Source organism: Herpailurus yagouaroundi, unplaced genomic scaffold, assembly GCF_014898765.1.
Source record: "Herpailurus yagouaroundi ecotype Mexico unplaced genomic scaffold, PumYag 142, whole genome shotgun sequence".
NCBI classification, from domain to species: Eukaryota; Metazoa; Chordata; class Mammalia; order Carnivora; family Felidae; genus Herpailurus; species Herpailurus yagouaroundi.
In genome coordinates, this window is record NW_024412397.1 from 46,224,470 (window position 1) to 46,247,379 (window position 22,910).

Genomic DNA, 22,910 nt, shown 5'->3' on the forward strand with positions numbered 1-22,910 from the left:
AAAGCAAAGGCTAAAGATGATCTAAGATCTAAAGTGTATACCTCAGGTTGATCCTTCAACAACAAAACACACACAAAACAAAAAAACAGCAAGCCCTGGGGAATGCGAAGAACCTAATTTCCAGAGATGCCGCATTATTAGATTTAAACGTCCAGTTTTCAACAAAAAAATCATGACACATACAAAGAAACATGAAAGTATGACCAATTAAAAGAAAAATAAAATCCACAGAAAACTATCCCTGAAAAAGACCCAGGGACAGATGTACTAGACTGAGACTTTTAAACAGCTGTTTTAAAGATGTTCAGGGGTGCCTGGGTGACTCAGTTGGTTGAGCATATGACTCTTGATTTCAGCTCAGGTTATGATCCTAGGGTCCTGGGACAGAGCCCCACATCAGGCTCCATGCTGAGCATGGAATCTGCTTAAGAGAATCTTAAGTAAGCATGGAGTCTGCTTAAGATTCTCTGTCTTTCCCTCTGCCCCTCGGCCCTCTCCCTGACTCATACTCTCCAAAAAATAAAAAATAAAAAAAAAATTTAATTAAAAAATAAAAAAACAAGCATTGAAGAGAGACATAAAAAACAAAGGAATGAAAAGGAGATAAATAAAAGATCAGAGACAAAATAGTGGAAATTAAGGGAGGTAAACAGAATAAAATCCATACTACTGCATCCCCTGAAGAGTGAAACATAAAACAATGGACTAGAACTAATATTTCAAATTATAATCCAAGAAAACTTTATAGGCATCTCAAGAGAGCAGAATCTGCATATTAAACATGCCAATTGGGAACCTAAGAAAGTTAAGGTCAGAATGGGCAATGTTTCACAGCATATCCTGATACAAAAATATTACATTTCAAAGATGAAGAATAAAATTCAAGGCCTTCAGATGAGAATATCAAATACATAAAAACAACATAAATATCAAGCAACAGTGGAGAAGCATTTTTTAAAACGCAATACAAAAATGTTACAAAAATGTTAATTTCATATCCAGCCAGATGTCCTTCATGTATCAAGGACACTGCAGCAGTTTTTTGTTTTTTTTTAACACACAAGAACTTAGGGAATTCTACACTAATCAGCCTTTCTTGAGTAGAGGAACTCAAGTAGAATTGGTTCATTCCAACGAAGAGATAACTAAGAAAACGTCAGAGAAAGGGCTGACAATGATCATTTTAATATAAAAGTAGACCTACAACTAAAATGCAGATGGAGACAAGGAAGAAAAACTACTGCAGAAATTATTTTAAATTATGACAAAGAAATAATGCAACTAAAAATGGAAGAAAGTTGAGGAAGAAGAAAATAAAATATCCACACACTAATTTTTATACAGGAAATAGGCAGGAATTTTAGAATATCAATATAAGAACAAACCTAAAATTATAATACTTCTAGAACAAAGCATAGAAGATAATCTCCGTAAACTAGGATTACACAAATACTTCTTAGGTAAAACATGAAAAATATAATTTACAAGGAAAAATGTAATGAACTGAACTTCAGCAAAATTAAATGTTTGCTCTGTGAGAAACACTGGCGAATGATAGAACATACCATAAAGAAAATATTTCCAAATTACTTATGTGGTAAAAAGCTTAGATCTTGAATACACAAAGAACTCTAAAAACTCAACCATTAGAGGGGCTCTTGGGTGGCTCAGTTAAGCGTCTGACTCTTGGTTTCAGCTCAGGTCATGATCTCACAGTTCATGGGTTCGAGCCCCATGTTGGGCTCCACCCAGACAGTGAGGAGCCTGTTTGGGATTCTCTCTCCCTCTCCCCCACTCATGCTGTCTCTCTCTCTCTCTCTCTCTCTCTCTCTCTCTCTCTCTCTCAAAATAAATGAACCATAAAAAAAAAAAAAATCAACCATAAGAAATCAACTCAGTAAGAAAAAATGGGCAAAGGATTTGAACACACACTTCATCAAAAGAATATATGTAGATAGCAAATAAATACAAGAACAGATGTTCAATATCTTTAGTCATTAGGGAAATGCAAATTAAAACTACACAATAATAACCATAATACACCTATTAGAATGGTAAAGATCAAAAGAACTGACGATACCAAGAGGTGACAAAGTAGAAGAGCAAATCAACTCTTATTATTGCTAGCGGAAATACAAAATGGTACAGTTCCTTTGGTAAAGTTTGGCAGTTTCTTTTTTTTTTTAATATTTATTTATTTTGGAGAGTGCGTGCGCATGCACACAAGAGGGGGAGGGGCAGAGAGAGAGGGAGACAAAATCTAAAGCTGGCTCCAGGCTCCAAGCTGTCAACACAGAGCCCGATGTGCGGCTCAAACTCATGAACCATAAGATCATGATCTGAAGTCAGTCGCTTAACCAACTGAACCACCCAGGTGGCCCAGTTTGGTAGTTTCTTTTTTTTTTTTTTAATGTTTTATTTACTTTTGAGACAGAGACAGAGCATGAATGGGGGGAGGGTCAGAGAGAGAGAGGGAGACACAGAATCTGAAACAGGCTCCAGGCTCTGAGCTGTCAGCACAGAGCCCGACGCGGGGCTCGAACTCACGGACCGGGAGATCATGACCTGAGCCAAAGTTGGAGGCTTAACCGACCAAGCCACCCAGGCACCCCGGTAGTTTCTTAAACAAACACACACTCACCTACTGATCCAGCAATCAAACTCCTAGATATTTACTACAAAGAAATGAAGACCTATGTTCACATAAAAATCTGTATATAAATGTGATTTTTTTTAAGTGCAGGTGCCCCTGTATATAAATGTTTATAGCAACTTTACATATTACTGTAAAAAAACTGGAAACAGCCCAATGTCCATCAACAGGAGACTACAAAGGTTATTTCTCACCAATACAAAAGAACAATCTTTTAATATTCAAAATGATATGGATGAATCTCAAAAACATACCGAGAGGAAAAAGATGCAAAAAGGTTAATGCAATTTGTCATTTATGTAAAGTTCAAGAATAAACAAAAATGATCTGTGGGGATGAACATAAGAATAGCAGCTGCTGGGGGCGCCTGGGTGGCTCAGTCAATTAAGTGCCCAACTCTTGGTTTCGGCTCAGGTACGTGATCTTGCAGTTTGTGAGTTCAAGCCCTTCGTTGGGCTCCGCGCTGTCAGTGCAGAGCCTGCTTCTCTTTCCCTCTCTCTCTGCCCCTTACCTCTCTCTCTGCCCCTTCCCTGGTCATGTGTGTGCGTGCACTCTCTCTCTCTCTCTAAATTTTAAAAAACAAATTAAAGAATAGAGGTTGCTGGAGGCAAGGGTTAGAAGGTAATTGATTTGAAAATAGCATGAAGGTAAAGGATATGTTCGGCATCTTGATTATACAGGCATGTATATTTATCAAAATTCATTGAACTATACACTTAAGATTTATACACTTGTTTATAAATTATACTCAATAAAGTACTGTCGGCTTTTTAAAAAGGCATCAAGATATTTATTTTATAAGTACTATTCTGCCATTTTTTGTTAATACTACTTCCTTAAACCAGACCAAATTTTAACTATTTTCTTTACCTGAAAGATGTTATTCCATTCTCTTTTACTTTATTTTTCTGAATAGGAGATGCTTGGAGTGACAGAATTTTATTTCCTGGTATGGTAATTTGCTTTAAAATGGAAGCTATAAAAACAAAAGAAGAAAAAAGAATTTAAAAAAAATCAGTCATGCCATATTAGGAGAAATGCAGGACAGCAGCTTTTAATATACCCAGAATAACGAAAAGAAATTTCAAGCTGTCCTAGAACTATGTTTAAACTCAAAAATGACGATGAATTTATTCCCTGCATGAAATCATCTTAGAAAAATCAAAATTTCTTTTCATACAGTCTTCAGCCTATAGGATTACCAGCATTATGAAAATATGCATAAATAGTGACAAGTGATGTTAATATATCATTTATATTTGCATATTTTAAAAATACATGAAACTTCTTTTGTGTTAAGACTGATTTCCAAATGTAGAAAAAGTACATTTCAAAAAGAAATAAAGCTATAGCAATTTTTGTAAATTAAAAAAAGTGCTTTATTCACTAATACATTGTTTTATCTAATTACAAAATACCATGAGTAGTTGCTTCTTCTACTCTAAAATATATATCCCCAAAAAGTAGCTATGTATATACAAAGAATGTACTAGTGATTTTTCAGTCCTCTCTCCTAGGTCCTACTTTTAAAAGAGTACCTTTTCTTAATATAACAAATAAAAAAGAGAACACAAAACCCCATCATGTTCCAAACCCAGCATCATGGGGCCAGGGATGCGGAGGTGGGGGTTGGGGTCTACCTGGAGGAAACTGACTGGCAGGTATTGCAGTGCTCACTGGCATCTTCTTCTGTCCAGATTTCTGAATGGTCAATGCTGAGGAATGGGGAAGTGTGGTCACTTGTTTTGCAACACCTCCTGAAGGCTGCTGGACTACCTGAAACAATGAGAGTTATTAATACACTCATTCAACTAAACCTGCTTTAGGAAAGAACAAGCTTTCAGTTGTAACAGAACAAATGATTGTGCTCACCTGACTGTAAATATACCTTTATGTTAGCATAACAAGAAAGTCTACCTAAAATTTATATCTGTATGTAGCAAAATTATCTTGTTCAAAAGTGAAAAATAGGACTTTCTCACGCAACGTACAGTAAAACCTTGGTTTGTGAGCATAATTCGTTCTGGAAACATTTTGCTTGTAATCCAAAGCATGTGTATATTCAAGTGAATTTCCCCATCAGAAATAGTGGGAACTCAATTTGTTCCACAACCCAAAAACATTCATATAAAAATGATTATAATACTATAATACAAAATAAAGAAAATACAGCATATAAAGAAAAATAAACAGGGGCATCTAAGTGGCTCAGTAGGTTAAGCATCCAACATCAGCTCAGGTCCTGATCTCACCGTTTGTGAGTTCAAGTCCCACATGGGGCTCTGTGCTGACAGCTCAGAGCCTGGAGCCTGCTTTGGATTCTGTATCTCCCTCTCCCTCTGCCCCTCCCCCACTCACAATCTGTCTCTGTCTCTCAAAAATAAATAAATGTTTAAAAAAAAATTTTTTTAAAGAAAAATAAACAAATTAACCTGTACTTACCTTTGAAAACCTTTGTGGCTGGTGTGAGGGAGATAAGAGAAACGAGGATTATTGTGTAGGACGACTTGCACTATCACTAACAGAATCACTGCTATTTACTGGCTCAATGGAATCTTTTTCTTTTTGTGCAACTTTAACAAGGAACCTATCCAATGACACTTGCTTTTGCCTCCTTTTGAGGATTTTGTGGAAATGTGACGTTGCTTTGTCATTAAACAGATTCATCCCTCACACTGCTACAGCCGTATTCAGGTGGTGCTTTTCTACAAAATTTTGCAGTTTCCCACATTGTACACATCTCCCTAATCTCATTTGAAGTGGAGGATTCCTCCACCTTTTTTTCCCTCCTCCTCTGCATAGGAGATCTCCTCCATAACCTCTTGTTGTTGCTCACAATGCAACAGTTGGATCCAATGTAGGATGCCAGTTGTGGGCACCTTCCAACATTCTGAAAAATCAGATTTCTGCCAAACGCTGCGGCCTGAGACCAAGTATCTGAGTATGGGACACGATCACCCACAATCCCACATTGAAGAGAGACAGAGAAGAACCACTGGCTCAGCTGTGATCATGTGATGTTTGGCATCACATACTACTTGTATTGTAAGGCATCACTCATTGATCAGGTTAAAATTTATTAGAAATGTTTGCTCGTCTTGCAGAACACTCGCAGAACAAGATACTCGCAATCCAAGGTTTTTACTGTGTTTTATTTTTAGAGTGTAATTCAAATTTACACTATCCACTGCCCAATTTAACTCTCCATTTGGATCATATTTTCATTTTTTTTTTTAGTTTATTTATTTATTTTGAGAGAGTGCAAGTGGGAGAGGGGCAGAGATAGAGGGAGAAAGAGAGAATCCAACCCCACAGAACTGTGAGATCATGCCCTGAGCCGAAACCAAGAGTTAGAGGCCTAACTGACTGGGCCACCCAGGTACCCCTTTTTTCCTTTTAATTATTTATTTCATTTATTTTGAGAGTATGCATATGAGCAGGGGAGGGGCAGAGAGAGAGGGAGGGAATCCAAAGCAGGCTGCACTGTCAGGCGCATGAGATCAGGACCCAAGCCAAAATCAAGAGTTGGACACTTAACTGACTGAGCCACCTGGATGCTGTGTATTTCTTTATTATATATTTTATATATACTTTATAGGTATCTGCATTATTTGCTTTTTTATGATTAGCATATACTACATTTATAATTAGAAAAATGCAGTTGAGTTTTCAAACTAATATTACTAGAAAAATAATAAATTCTACAATGATATATGCATTCACAGTTACATTTATGCATTCAGACTGAATCTTAACAGAAACAATCCTAACAATTCTGGCCTCTTTCCCCATTCACTCACATCTTCTTCCTTAATAACCTTTACTAAGTATTCTTTTTCAGTATTTTAATTTTGAAAAACAGTAATAAAATATTATTAGAGGGTGCCTGGGTGGCTCAGTGGTTAAGCATCTGACTTCAGCTCAGGTCATGATCTCACCTTTTGAGAGTTCAAGTCCCACATCAGGTAAGCATGAGCCCTGCTTCCGATGTAAAAACAAAACAAACAACAACAACAAAAACGACAAGCCCTGCTTCCGGTGAGCTCTGCTTCTCTCTCTGTCCCACGTGAGATTCTCTCTCTCTCTCTGTCCCTTGCTCACTTGCATCCTTCTCTTTCTTAAGGGAAAAAAAAAAAAAAATATATATATATATATATACACACACACACACGTATACATATATATATACATATACATATATATACACACACACACACACACACACACACACACACACACACACACACACATATGTGTGTGTTTGAGTTAGTCTTCATACCATTCTGATAGGTATTCACGTAATAGCCCGAAGCTCTGTCCCTGAGGTGGATGCGGGCCCTACACAGCCTGGCTGTATGCGACTTGGACTATAAGGAGTGGAGGTGGGGCAGACAGGGATAGCACCCATGGGACCGAGGCACCACTATGTGGCCCTGACAAGAACAAGCTGGGGAAAGCAAGCCTCAGTGCCCACCTGTAGGATCCCAGGTGTGCCTGGCCCTGCCTACAGCCCCACATGGGATCAAGATCATACACGTGGGGGGAGACAAATATGCCAGTTAAAAACATATAAATATATCTTTATAAATGTTTATAATTATTATATATATTATGAATATACAAATATTTATATAAATGTATATGATACGTGGTATTTATACATATCACAAAGTTCTGAGCTGGGATTTAAATAACCCTGGATCCCTATTATTCCTCATCTTAATGATTATGACACTTGGGGCAGCATGTACAGCACACTGCACGCTTGCTGAACAAAATAAAATACAATGAGTGAGAAAGAAGAGCATTCATTAGCGTTCTTTCAAAGTACCACTTAAAACCACAGTATTAGGCATCTTATGGAAATTGAGAAATTATTGCAGAGAGATGGAAATTTACCCGAAGAGAGATTTATTCCTACTTGGCAAGCAAAAGAAAGCTGTATTACATTTTTGCAAACTTAAGTCCTTTATTTAATTTCCCTCCAAAAAACCACTAGCAAGGAAAATCACTAAGTAGCACATACCTTAGCCTTTTCTCTTGACATGTCAAATTCTGATGTTTTATTTGAATCGTAAAATAAATTAATGTTCTAATAGTTCATAGAAATATAGGTCTAGGGCTACATAACATTACTTTTTTGATTGAATTTACATTTTTTTTTAAATTATGATTTTTACATTATGCTCTGGGATATGTGACAAGGAACTATTGCTTTCTCTGTATTTCAACCCTCACCTACTCCCCTATTCATAAATACACAGCAATCAAATGTTTATCTGTAAATAACTCAAGTAGTACATGCACACACAGCTACTGGATTCAATCACTTACTATCTCCTCTAATTTCTATACATTATTCAATATGTGATTACCGGAATGAACTCAGTAAGGTTGAGTTCCAGAAAATAGAAGACCCTAACTAAACAAAAGCTGCAGTATAAAAGTAAGTTAGTTGCCAACCATTTTTCAGGAACAGCTAATATATGGTTCTTGTACCACAATTCCTTACCTTCTGGGACAATGGCATACACCACTAAACACTTCTATATGCCCACATTCAGCCTCAGAATCTTAACACAGAGCTCCAGTCAAATCCTACAATGAAAGTTGAAACTTATTTGCCATGCCCAATCTAAATTAAAACTCAATCTTGGTAAACCTTTGAACATGCTGTTTCTTTAATTTAATGGGCCATCTAAACTCTTAAAAATGTGCTCAGGGGTGCCTGGGTGGCTCAGTCAGTTAAGCGTCAGACTTCAGCTCCCGTCATGATCTCGTGGTTTGTGAGTTGGAGCCCCGCATCAGGCTCTGGGCTGACAGCATGGGGCCTGCTTCGCATCCTCTGTCTCCCTCTCTCTCTGCCCCTCCCCTGCTTGCTCTCTCTCTCTAAAATAAAAAAAAAAACATTTTAAAAAATGTGCTCAAATGAATTCTTAATTATGCCACCAGCTTTTATAGGAATCTGTAAATGCTGCTTAAAATTGAGAACCTATAGGGGTGACTGGGTGGCTCAGTCAGTTGAGCGTCCGACTTCGGCTCATGTCATGATCTTGCAGGTCGTGAGTTTGAGCCCTGTGCCAGGCTCTGTGCTGAGAGCTCAGAGCCTGGAGCCTGCTTCAGATTCTGTGTTTTCCTTTTTCTCTGCTCCTCACCCACTCATGCTCTGTCTCTCTGTCTCTCAATAATGAACATTAAAAAAAAAATTTTAATTTTTGTTAAATTTTAAATGTGCTTATTGTAAGATTTGACTCATATGAAATTCTAGAACAAGCAAAAGTAATCTGTGGGAGAAAATTATCAAAAGAGTTGTTGCTTCTGGGGATGTTGGGGTGGGGACTGAGAAGGAACACAAGGGTACTTCAAGATGATGTTAACATACTATAACTTGGTAGGGGATCTGAGTTACACAGAAGTATACGCTAACTGCCAGAACTTATCCAATGGTACATTTAAAATTTGTGTACGTCACTGTATGTAGATTTTAGCTAAAAAGAAAAAGAACAGGAAATATTGAACTGTAGTTAATAATATGCATGTTTAACTATTTAGGAAGAAGTCTTTGAAACCATCAAATAAGATGATTGAAGGCTGGATAAATACATGATAAATCAAGTATAGTAATTATAAACAGAATCTGGGTGGTTGCTATACAGGTGTTCACTATGAACTTCAACACTGCTATGTTTCAAAATTTCCATAATAAAACATTTTCTTTGATAAAGCAAAAATAAGATGACCTAATACTGTAAACACTGTTTCTAAATAGTTTATTGTCCATCAATTCTAATGTATCCTTGCCAATTAAAAGAAAAAAACTCAAGTAAATTTAAATGAACTAGCATTAATCAATCTATATACTATTATATAAACTCTGATTAAATATGGCATGTGGAGAATCTTCTATGCAACCCTAATTACACATGGTAAATAAAGGTACCTTACTTGAATTCAATCTCTTTCTTCACCAAAACTTTCCTCAGTCCCATTTAAGTGGGACTACAACCATCAACTGGAATTCTACCTCTCTTCTCACACTTAACAGAATGCAAAAAAAGAAAGAAAAAAATACAAACTGCTTAAATCTGGATCCTTAGGTCAGTCCAATATGAAACTGAGAGTGAACTACCTGAGCCAATAAAACAATTAATGATCCTTGTTTTGTTTTTTTCCTACTCAATTTTTACTTTAACTTCTCTAATAAATATAGTGGCCACCAGCATACTCAGAAACTAAAATTTATACCCTTGAAAATACTTCTCCATGTCCAATGAAAACTGGTCAGAGTCAGCAGTTACATCTCATATAGTATTTCATATAAAGATGTATTTGTTGGGGCGCCTGGGTGGCGCAGTCGGTTAAGCGTCCGACTTCAGCCAGGTCGTGATCTCGCGGTCCGGGAGTTCGAGCCCCGCGTCGGGCTCTGGGCTGATGGCTCGGAGCCTGGAGCCTGCTTCCGATTCTGTGTCTCCCTCTCTCTCTGCCCCTCCCCCGTTCATGCTCTGTCTCTCTCTGTCCCAAAAATAAATAAACGTTGAAAAAAAAAAAATTTAAAAAAAAATAAAAATAAAAATAAAAAAAAAAAGATGTATTTGTTTCAAATTCTTTAATGGGTCCCTTACTTCAAAATAATTAGGTACCAGAGGAAAATACAATGCAATAAGAATAAATCTTTTCTAATATTCTAGATCAATTTGTTTTAAGAAATCAGCTTTACTTCAATGGAATGAAATGGAAAATTACCACATTTAATAATGTACTAGTACTTGTTTTCGTCTGATATCCACAAAACAGTAATATTTGGAGAATGACTATTGGACATACTTGGCCACTATTTATCAAATGTCTACAATTCTGTTAAGGAAGAAATGCAGATAAAAGAGTCATATGTATGTATGTCTTGTGTGTGTGTATATATATATATGTATATATACACACACACACAAGACATATATACATATTTTCTACAGAAAGAGAGAGAAAGCGCATGCACATGCCCATGTGCAAGCAAGGGAGAGGGGACAGAGGGAGAGAGGGAGGGAATGAGGGAGGGAGAGAGAACCTTAAGTAGGTTCCATGACACAGGGCTCAATTCCATAAACCTGCGATCAGGACCTGAACCAAAATCCAGAGTCAGACGCTCAACAGACTGAGCCAACCCCAGGTGCTCGGGGAAATATATATTTGAAATAAGAAAAATATCCAAGATAATATAAAAGCTTCCTGCCCTATCTCCAAGTATAAACTGTTTTTAAAGATATTGAACTAACAACATATAATACATTACTACTAAGAGTGGCAACATTCAGTTTGCTCTCTAAAATTATCAGCATTTTTCTTTTCCCTAAAAATACAGACCAGGAATTTTGAATTAACTTTCTCATTCGTGAATTTTATTCATACATGTTGTGGACTTTAGAGACATTGTTTAATTTTTATATGGTAAAATTAGTTATTAAAATATATCAAATTTAATTTTTAAAATGACCAAACTGAAATTAAAATTTAGTTCTCTATTAAATTACCTTTTGTTAATTAAGTTTAAATTTAATTTAAATTATACTTTAAATTAAATTTAGCTTTTGCTCAATTATGAGTAAAACAGTTTTTTCACAAATATCCTAAGAAAACTGTTTAAGTGCTGAAACTTCTGAAAGCTTCTACTTATTACGTATCCATCATCAGTAGACTATACTACGTATCATCCACTCTCTTTCACTAACTTTAAAGGTAAAAACGTTAAGCTTAACATTTAGTCAGAGTGTGTAACATCATATAACACCTGCTATGCTAGAATTAATAGATAATAACATTAAAATTTATAAAAACTAGGTTCTCAGATGAAATCAAAAGAACTACTGATTAGGTCCACATTTCAATAATTCAAGCATTTGAGGACTAAAATATACAAAGCAATGAACTACTGGCACAAAATGAAAAACTTACATCTACGGAAGCTGTGAACAAGTCAATTCTTCTGATGAGAACTTTAAGCAGATCCCCAGAGGTTAACATACAATAATCAATGAGATAGAAAAGATAACATATAGTAATAAATCTAAATTTAAAAAAAAAAAATGGGGAAGGGCCTCTTTAATCTGGGATAAAAATGTGTAATTTCATAAAGCAATAATTCTATAAAATTTAAACCCTGCAATGGGAGATTAAGAGGATTCTTATAGCTCAAAAGCATGGATATAGAAAACACCTAGAAAGCAGGAAACCTATACAATTTCCAGAAAAATTAGTAGAAATGCTAGAAACAGATAAAGTATAAAGGAATTTTAAAATTCACAATCAATTATTAAAGGGAATAAACAAATTTAAAAACTAACATTGAACAGTAATACTTGCATTCAGCTCATTTTTAATTTTTTTAACATTTATATATTTTTAAAATTTCTTTTGATGTTTAATTAATTTTTGAGAGAGAGAGTGCAAACAGGGGAGGAGCAGACAGAGAGGGAGACACAAATTCCGAAGCAGGCTCTAGGCTCTGAGATATTAGTACAGAGCCTGACATGGGACTCAAACTCACGAACCATGAGATCATGACCTGAGCCAGTGTCGGACGCTTAACCGACTGAGCCACCCAGGCGCCCCTAATGTTTATTATTTTTGAGAGAAAGAGAAAGAGAAAGAGACAGAGCATGAGCATGAGCATGAATATGAGAAGAGGAGGGGCAGAGAGAGAGAGACACAGAACCTGAAGAAGGCTCCAGGCTCTGCACAGTGAGCACAGAGCCTCAAGCAGGGCTCAAACTCACAAACTGTGAGATCATGACCCAAGGTGAAGTCTGATGCCTAACAAACTGAGCCACCCAGGTGCCCCATTCTTCAGCTCATTTTTAGAGACTACATCCTGAATTGCCCAGACCACAGATTTGATCCAGTATGGCAATTCTCATATCTTAAATTATTATTTGCCATCTTTCTTATAAGCTGCACTGAATACTTTCTTATGTTTCTAGCATCCTATTTTCCTTCTCACCTAACTGGGATTAAATTGGACAATGGTTTAAAATGGGCTCACCTAATACTAATAAACACTTTAGTAAATATTAATTTTCCACAGTAATTTGAAAAAATATCCTAGTTCAGTCCTCTCTGTGGCATTACCATACAGAATGGCTTATCTTGTTTTGTGCCCCAGGTAAAAATGTGTTACAAAACAGATTACAATGCATCTTCAGTGTCTAGTTGCTCTAGTGTTTGTCATTTTTAAATATGAAGGTATGAATACTGACATCAAATGTGTTGAGTAAAATTAAAACAAAGGCCAAACGGGGTGCCTGGCTGGCTCAGTAGGTAGAGCATGCAACCCTCAATCTCAGGGTCCTGAGTTTAAGCCCCACCATTGGGCATGGAGCCTACTTAAAAAAAAAAAAAAAAAAGTAAACAAACAAAGGCTAAAACAAGAAAGCAGAATTCACAAGAAAAATTAAAATACTCCACATTATACAAATGAAAGTAGTAAGTCAAAAAATCCCTAACATTTACCATTGGATTCATTCATTCTTTTTCTCTCTCTTTCTTTCTTAGATTTTGTTTTTAAGTAATCTCTGTATCCAACGTGGGGCTCCAACTCACAACCCTGAGATCCAGAGCTGCATACTCGAAGTACTGGGTTAGCCAGGCACCATCCACTGGATTTTCTGTTACATTTTTCCTTTACTGAAATTGTTCCTAATGTATAACAAGTCAAACCTACAAAACATAAATGCTATCAAGATATTATTACCACATAACTTTTCTGTTTCAGGACACTCTAAAAACCTAGAAGTTCTTGCCATGAGTACCATACTCTAATGGGAAAGACACTAGGTTCTAGTCTGAGATCCAATACTTGTTGAGTGCCAGTGGATGGGTCACTTAATGTTTCCAGAGTCTTAGTTTTCTCACTGCCTTTTCTTTATTACAAAATTATTTTAAAACCCATAGTTAATACATGACATGCTTTTAAAATTCTACATAGCTATAAAGTGTTATTTCACTTCAGGAACTAATAATAGTATAAATGTTCAATAAAGATTAGCACTGATTCAAGAATCACTTATGACCTGTAAAGAGGATTTCAATTCTGTTCAGTGCTACCAAAAACAGGCCTTTCCTTGAGGCAATTACTCTGTTTCAGTGGTTCCCAAAGCTGGCTGCTCAGACTGATGTTTAAGAATCACTGCTTCTAAAAAGGTTTCAAGTCTGAGATTAAATTCAGACAACCCAAGAGAAACCCTGCAAGGCAGGCACATTTCTTTATTTGAAAATCAGACCCTGAGTAGGAAGGGATGAAAAAAAGATTAGTACCCAGGAAATGGCTATTACTTCCTACCTACTCAGGTAGGAAGTAATTGTCCATATTGATCTTCCTTCTTTCATCTTACACCCATTGCTACCTTCTGCCTCAAAAACAATCATCCACAGATACTAACCTCTGCTCCTGATCACATAAACAAGGCTAGTAAGTTTACTTGGATTTTATTATTCCTAGAAGCAGAATAAAAACTAAAACAAAGAGATTCAACACACAGCCTTTAACAAAAAGATTTATAAAAGAAAACAAGGGCAACTACCAAAACTATACTAGAACAGCTAGTGTAACAGGTATTACAGTATAAGGTAAGCAAAAAGAAAAATAATTTTTATTTTATTTATTTTTTTAATGTTTATTTTAGAGAGAGACACAAAGAGCATGAGTGGGGGAGGGGCAGAGAGAGAGGAGACACACAATCTGAAACAGGATCGAGGCTCTGAGCTGTCTGTCAGCACAGAGCCCAATGTGGGGCTCAAACTCACAAGCCTTGAGATCACGACCTGAGCCGAAGTCAGACGCTCAACCGGCTGAGCCACCCAGGCACCCCAAGAAACGTGATTCTTAACTCACCATGTACTATCTCCCACAGGTTCTTAACAATACTCTCACCATCTGTCTTGAATCAACTAAAATGTTCTAAACACTGAAAATAAGGGGAAGCCCCATGAAAATGAGCCAGGAAGCCAAAAGGGGAACCTCTCACACCCTACAACTAGTCATCAGCTGCAGACCCCAACACAAAGAGAGGTACCTTGCATTCTGAACAGGAAGAAACCTATCCTTTACTACGACTGCAGGAGGAAGAAAGATTTTCATCTTGCCCAGCAACAGCCCAGCCGATGAGAGAGACTGTCACAACTCCGCCAAGGAGAAGCTACTACACATCGAACTGTGTTTACTCCAAAGGACTTTTGATTATAACAGCCTTTTCCAACTTCCTCCTTTCCTCTATACAAGGCCATTCTCTTCTGTTCTCTAGATGTGCCTGTGATTTTGCCACAGCTTGCTTGTCCTGAATCTAATACTCTGCTATTCCCAAATAAACTGGTAAAATAACTGACAGTTTTATTTCTAAGTGTTAACAACACTAATTGATAAACAGCTAAGGTTTCTTTCATCCAAGAACCTCCTAACCTACCAAGTTTAGGAAAAAACACAGCTTCATACTCATCTATTCCCCTCACCGTTTCCCTCCCCTCTTAGCATATTTTTCTTGAGAACTGTTACCATAACATTACCTCTGTAATAATCTTGTCAAAAATATTTAGTCTGAATCTTAACTTGAGGAAACAATTAGACATAACAAAGGACATTCTGCAAAACAACTAGCCTGGGCACTTAAACTATTACAAGATAATGAGCAACCATGAAAGGCTGGGGAGCTGTTCTGGATTAAAGGAGCCTAAAGAGAAAAGACAGGTGAATGCAACAGGCAATTCTCTATCAGAAAAAAAGTAGCTGTAAAGGACACTGTTGGCACAACTAGGAAAATAACTGTACCAATACTAACTTTCCACATACGGTAATAAGTGTGAGGCCAGTCAAGGATACTCAGGGGCTTGTTTTACTAGCCTTGCCAGTTTTCTGAATGTTTGAAATTTTCAAAAGAAGAAACTGAGGAAGAAATGAACTTTACTCACTAGTTGTTTGACTTTAACTGCCTGTGGAATACCAGCCGGCTGAGAAAGGACGGGGCCTGGTGGTGCAAGTTTTATCTGGACTGGAGCAATGACAGGCTTGTCAGATGTGGTCCCAGCAGAGGTCATGACAGGTTTCACAGACGGAAGACAGACAGCTGCTGCCGAAGGTTCTCCGAAAGTCACCGCAGGGAGAGCCAGCGTGACTGCTGCCCCAGAGACAGCTGGCTTCTCAGGTGGGAGGGAGACTGCTGTGACTGTGTTCTGTATAGATGTCACCAGTGGTTTTGGAGTCTGAAGCAAAACCGTTCCAGCTGCTGTTCCTCCTGGTGCAGCAGGGGGACCCAGAGAATGAAGTGTCACAACTCCTGGTTTTGCTCCCCCTGGGCCAGCAAGTGGATTCAGAGCTGGCACTGACACGGTGCTGGCTGTTGTTGTTCCAGAAACAATGATGGGTTTTTCAGGCTGGATGGAGCAAACTGTTGTTGTCACCACGGGAGAAGTGGCTGCTGTTGTGGTACAGGTAGCAATGACAACCTCACTACAGGTCTGCTGAACACACTGCTGAATAAAGCTCTGGGAGTTGGGCATGAGTTGTCGTAAGGCAATCACACTTTTCTAGAAACAGGGGAGAAAAAAGAACCTGATTAAATAAATCAACTGCTAGTAAAACTAAAGGATTTAGTACTTCATAGCTTTGTATTTTTCATAGCTTTACAACATAAAACAAATCAAAAGTATATCAGGTGTTTCAGTTGAGGAAATCTGGTATCACTTCATATTCATATCCTGTCAAAATCCAGGATACAGTCAATTTAAAGCCCCAAAGTGCTTTATTTTTCAACAGGAAATTATCTCCCAATATTAAACTTATTTTGTATACCTCAATATCAATTTAGTAAAATAAAAACACTGTGTATACTTGTTTATATTTACCTATACCCCATAATAGACCACTAATAATCTTAGTATCTATAAGTTTGTTTTATAACAATAGAATCTATCAAAAAAAAGGTTTTGGTAAACAACTTTCAAGCTTTGGATAGACAGTCTTAAATCAAAATAAAAGTAATACAAGAAAAAACAAAAATAAAACTAATACAAACAAGGTCAATTTCCTTAATTGAGCTAGAATATTTTCATTTATTTATTTAACTATTTGTCTGTTTATTCATTTGTGTTATTTATTTGAGATAGAATGCAAGTGCATGCATGCGGGGGGGGGGGGGGGGAAGCCGAGGGAGAGGGAGGGAGAGAGTCTTTTGGGGGGGATGTGGGGGAGAGAGACAATCTTAAGCAGGCTCCACACTCAGCATGGAGCCCAACTCAGGGCTCAATCTCATGATCTGAGCCAAAATCAAAAGTGGGACACTTAACTGACTGAGCCCCTTAGGTTCCCCAAGCTAGAATATTTTGACAGGATTTTACATTGGTGTCCCTTACACCCTTCTAAAAGAGTAAAGGGTGTTCAAACTAAAAAGTAGAACATTCTTTTTGTCCCTGGGGATTTTGTTTTTAAGAAAAAAAAAAATGGAAAAGGAGGCAAGATAGTAGGTTATCTTTTGGTGAATTCAAGGGCTGTTTGGAAGGTTTCCTTGTTTTGACATTTAAATTCAGTCAGACTGCCTTTATTTAAGAAGCAAATGAGAACCATTGTTCTTCCTTTTCTTATAGTTACTTCCTTTACTTTTTTTTTTATTAAAAAGGATTGAAAAGCTCTCTGAAGGTTTTCAAATATGTATATAAATGGTAACAAAAGAAAGTAAGAAACAATCTCTCATAATCTTTTTCCAAACTTTAAAAGCAAGCTGCTTTGGAAACATGAACAGATGAAGTGATCTGATTAAATTTAAGCTAGAATTCTAACATGAGGGGATCCTGAGAAAAACACAATTGAAAAAAAATGTTAAAATAATGAGACTCAGGGGCACCTGGGTGGCCCAATCAGTTGAGCGTCCGACTTCAGCTCAGGTCACAATCTCACAGTTCGTGACTTGGAGCCCAGCGTCGGGCTCTGTGCTGACAGCTCAGAGCCTGGAGCCTGCTTCAGATTCTGTCTCCCTCTCTCTGCCCCTCCCCCACTCATGCTCTGTCTCTGAAAACTGAATAAACATTAAAAAAAAATTTTTAATACATAAATTAATTAATGAGACTCAAAGAGATAATAAAAAATATGTCTAAATTATCTCTTGATCAGCTGGCCAGAGTTAAGTTTAAATGTGGCATCTCTATGCCACATTCAATGTCCAAAAGCTTTCAAAAATGAGAAAAAAATTCTCACCAAAAAAAAAAAAAATCACAAAGCTTAATAGATCCTTAAAAAACACATAAAGGGGGGCGCCTGGGTGGCGCAGTCGGTTAAGCGTCCGACTTCAGCCAGGTCACGATCTCGCAGTCCGTGAGTTCGAGCCCCGCGTCGGGCTCTGGGCTGATGGCTCGGAGCCTGGAGCCTGTTTCTGATCCCCTGTCTCCCTCTCTCTCTGCCCCTCCCCCGTTCATGCTCTGTCACTCTCTGTCCCAAAAATAAATAAACGTTGAAAAAAAAAAATTTAAAGTTGCAATCCATTGTGGATGATACGTTAAAAAAAAACAAAACAAAAAAAAAACCCACATAAAGGGATGCCTGGGTGATTCAGTTGGTTAAGCTTCTGGCCCTTGATTTCAGCTCAGGTCCCAATCTCACCGTTTGTGAGACTGAGTCCCATGCTGGGCTCTGTGCTGACAGCATGGAGCCTTCTTGTGGTTCTCACACATGCACATGCTCACACTCTCTCTCTCTCAAAAATAAACTTGGGGCGCCTGGGTGGCTCAGTCAGTTGGGTGTCCAACTTCCGCTCAGGTCATGATCTCGCGGTCCGTGAGTTCGAGCCCCCCTTCGGGCTGTGTGCTGACAGCTCAGAGCCTGGAGCCTGTTTCAGATTCTGTGTCTCCCTCTCTCTCTGACCCTCCCCCATTTGTCCTCTGTCTCTCTCTGAATCAAAAATAAAAAATAAGTGTTAAAAAATTTTTTTAATAAATAAATAAACTTAAAAAAATACATACAAAGCACAAATACTTCCTAGTGTAACATTTGGCAACTTAATGTTAGTATTATCAAACAAATAGTCAGGTAGAATAAATTCTGGACTTGTGAGCTTGATAAAAAAATTAGTCAATTTAAAGTTTTTTTCATCTCCAAAATGGAAACTACTATAAAATCTAGCACCTAGTATTCTCAAAAGACTGATATGAAAATTAAGCACAAACAATGCAAATTTAAAAAGCATCTAGCATGGGCGCCTGGGTGGCTCAGTCGGTTAAGCGTCTGACTTTGGCTCAGGTCATGATCTCACGGTCCGTGAGTTCGAGCCCCGCGTCGGGCTCTGTGCTGACAGCTCAGAGCCTGGAGGCTGCTTCGGATTCTGTGTCTCCCTCTCTCTCTGACCCTCCCCTGTTCATGCTCTGTCTCTGTCTCAAAAATAAATATTAAAAATCAAAAAATAAAAATAAAATAAGAAATAAAAATAAAAAGTATCTAGCAAAGCATAGGATACATAATAGAAGCCTACTGATTATCTTCCTTCTCCCCCATGGTGTCTCCAGGGAGTATGAAATACAGATAAATTCAAGAGTTGTCAGTGTCATATAGACACCTATAGCTCACAGAACTTTAGGCATTGAAAGGGACCCAAGGAAGAACTGCCTCTAACTTCTCAATCAAGAAGGTCATCCAAAAAGCAGGGCAGTAGTTATTTGATATTATTAGGTATTTTGCTGAACCTGCAACTTGCCTTTCCCCAGACCAAGTCTCCTTTAGCTAAAACATTCTGTTGCTATAGCCACAATTCATATCACATGATTGGCATCCTCCTAATCAATGTGCTCACCCTTCTAGTGACAGTTTCCACTATTTTAATATCCTTATGAAGAGGTGCCCCATTTTCCTTCCAACTCTTCTTGTATGAGGCAACCAAAAGGAGTCTTCCACTGTGGCACCTCTTTCATCTCCCTACACAATTAAGTCAAATTGTCTTCCATTATTTCAAAATTTATGGGATGACTCTGTGGTTCACTATAATCCCAGGTCTTTAATAACTGTATAAATTTCAATTAGATTCCTCTTCAGCTTCTGAATATCCAAAAAAAATAATTTTTATAGTCTCTTGTTATCAAAGTTACTGTTCTACATCAAAATTCTATTTAATTCAACAAATCGTCAAAAGGAGTATGCCTAGTAACAGTTTTTTAAAAATAACAGCTCTCCCACTAAATTTGTCACGATGAGATTTTTTTTATTTCTAAGACAATATGAGTTATTAGGACAAAGCAGAAGGCCCTATTTTAATGGAAAAGTCAAGATATTTGAGGATATAAGCTTTAACAATATAATCATTAAGTTTTGTTCATGAATGAGGTGTTACTTCTGTTTTCTCAAAGTGTTCCAATCCAAAGAATATGGACTATGAATGTTAACAGATGACAACAGTTCAGAGCCCTCTCCTACATTGTTAGTATTTTCACATTAAACTGCTCTCATATTGAAATATTCAGGTTTTCAATTATTTTTTAAAAATTATTTTAAATAATCTAATCCAAATAATTTCTTCAAAGTAACAGACAACTTTACCTTAAGAAAAGGAACTAGGTGAGGCTGAGGTGAAGACTTGAGTTCAACATACAGTTGTCTAGTAAATTCTTCTGCTTCAATTTTTGCATCCTGAGGAACAGAAGAAAGAAGAATACTTTTATGTTTACAAATATTTTAAAAGAGAAAAGGTATGTAATTCATGATTGATGTAAGGAGGTAAAAGACCTACCTGTATTCTGAAAACTAGAAGATGTTAATGAAAGAAATTGAAGAGGACACAAAAAAAATGGAAACATATACCATGCTCATGGGATTGGAAGAATTAATATTGTTAACATGTTTATACTACCCAAAGCAATCTACAGATTGAATACAATTCCTATCAAAATACCAACAGCATTTTTCATAGAACTAGAACAAATAATCCTAAAATCTGTGTGGAACCACAAAAGACCCTGAACAGCCAATTTTAAGAAAGAAAAAAGCTGGAGGTTATCACAATCCCAAATTTCAAACTATCCTACAAAACTATAGTAATCCAAACAGTATGGTATTGACACAAAAACAGACGTACAGATCAATGGAATAGAGTAGACAGCCAAGAAATAAACCTATGTGTATATGGTCAATTAATCTATGACAATGAGGTGAAAATATACAATGGGGAAAAGACAGTCTCTTCAATAGTGTTGGGAAAACTGGACAGCTACATACAAAAGAATGAAACTGGACCATTTTGTTAAACCATATACAAAAATAAATTCAAAATGGATTAAAGACCTAAATGTGAGACCTAGAACCATAAAACTCCAGAAGAAAACACAGGCAGTAAACTCTTGGACATCAGCCTTAGCAATATTTTTCTGTATATGTCTTCTCAGGCAAAGGAAATAAAAGCACAAATAAACTACTGAGACTATATCAAACTAAAAAGCTTTTGCAGAGCAAAGGAAACCATTAACAAAACAAAAAGGCAACTTCCTGAATAGGGAGAAGATAATGTGCAAATGACATACCTGATAAGGGGTTAATATCCAAAATATATAAAGAATTCATACAACTTAATACCAAAAAAAAAAAAAAAAAAAAAATCATCTGATTAAAAATAGACAAGAGGACCTAAATAGACATTTTTCCAAAGAAGACTTAGGATGGCAAACAGACATATGAATAGATGGTCAATATCACTAATCATCAGGGAAATGCAAATCAAAAACACAATGAGATATTACCTCACACCAATCAAAATGGCTAATATCAAAAAAACAAGAAGTAATAAGTGTTGGCAAGGATGTGGAGAAAAGGAAACCCTTATGCACTATTGGAAGGAATGTAAATTGGTACAATTGTTATGGAAAACAGTATGAAGATTTCTCAAAAATTTAAAAATTAAAATAACACATGATCCACTTCTGGGTATTTACCCAAAGAAAACAAAAACACTACTCTGAAAAATATATGCACCACTGTGTTTACTGCAGCACTGTTTACAATATCCAAGATATAAAAGCAACCTAAATGTCCATCATTAGACAGATGATTGGATAAAAAAGATGCGGTATATACATACAATGGAATATTACTCAGCCATAAAACAGAATGAGATCTTGCCATTCACAACATGGATGGACCTAGAGGGTATTATGCTAACTGAAGTAAGTCAGACAGGAGAAAGACAAATACTGTAAGATTTCACTTATATATGAAATCTAAAAAATAATACAAAGAGAAACAAACCCAAATACAGAGAAGAAACTGGGGAGGAGAAAATAGGCAAAATAGCTGAAGGGACTTAGGAAGGGCAAACTTCCAGTTATAAAATAAGCAAGTCAGAGGGATGGAAAGTACAGCACAGGAAATATAACGAATAATACTGCAATAACTTTCTGGTGACAGATGGTAACCACACTTACTGTGGTAAACATTCTGTAATGTATGTAATTGTCAACTCACTATGCTGTATACTTGAAAATAATATGTCAACTACATTTAAATCAAAAATTAAAAATTTAAGTTAATTTTAATTTTTAAAAATGCTTGAAAGTTAAGTTAAAAATTTGTTTGTAGGACTTACAATTTTAAGTATCTAAAATAGTTTTCCCAAGCAGAAAACTAACCGTTTCAAATGTGCTCTATTTCTAACAAATTATAGGTAGCATAAAAAAGAGTAGTAAAGGAGGTATTCTAATATTTATAAAGTATACTTGTTTTCCTGTAATATTTGAAACATAAACATCTTCTGCTAGGAAAAAGTGACCATTTTTATACAAAAAATACACAAAATTCTCATTGTATGGTCAGAGAAACCTGTAGATTTTAGTAGTTCAAAAAATTCAAAATTGTATTTGTCTGTTATATCATCAGCATATTTCTTAAGCATATAATATGTAATATTTGCTCATTTCCACTTTCATCTGCTTTAATGTATGTAAGCATTTTATCTGAAAGATATAAAAATGAATGACATATAATTTGACAGCTAAAAAATACAGCATCTTGGAACTTGTAAGTCAAACATCATCATATTTTGTTTAAATGTTTACTTATTTATTTTGAGAGAGAGAGACAGAGAGTGCACACAAGTTGGGGAGGGGCAAGAGAGAGAGAGAAGGAGACAAAGAATCCCAAGCAGGCTCCCCACTGTTAGCACAGAGCCCAACGTAGAGCTCGATCTCACGAACTGTGAGATCATGACCTGAACTGAAATCAAGAGTTGGACACCCAACTGACTGAGCCACCCAG

At 36.7% G+C, this 22,910-nt stretch overlaps 1 protein-coding gene across 1 annotated transcript in view; it reads right to left on the reverse strand.

The window, feature by feature from the left end:
* The window catches only part of TAF4B (TATA-box binding protein associated factor 4b), a 118,592-nt gene that overhangs the window by 81,205 nt on the left and 14,477 nt on the right, over nucleotides 1-22,910 (reverse strand). Inside the window, exons 4-7 of the mRNA XM_040478496.1 lie at nucleotides 20,208-20,297; nucleotides 15,605-16,219; nucleotides 4,294-4,429; nucleotides 3,524-3,629 (exon numbers count right to left, since the gene is read on the reverse strand). Coding sequence (XP_040334430.1) covers nucleotides 3,524-3,629; nucleotides 4,294-4,429; nucleotides 15,605-16,219; nucleotides 20,208-20,297 — 947 coding nt within the window. The remainder of the gene's footprint in view (nucleotides 1-3,523; nucleotides 3,630-4,293; nucleotides 4,430-15,604; nucleotides 16,220-20,207; nucleotides 20,298-22,910) is intronic.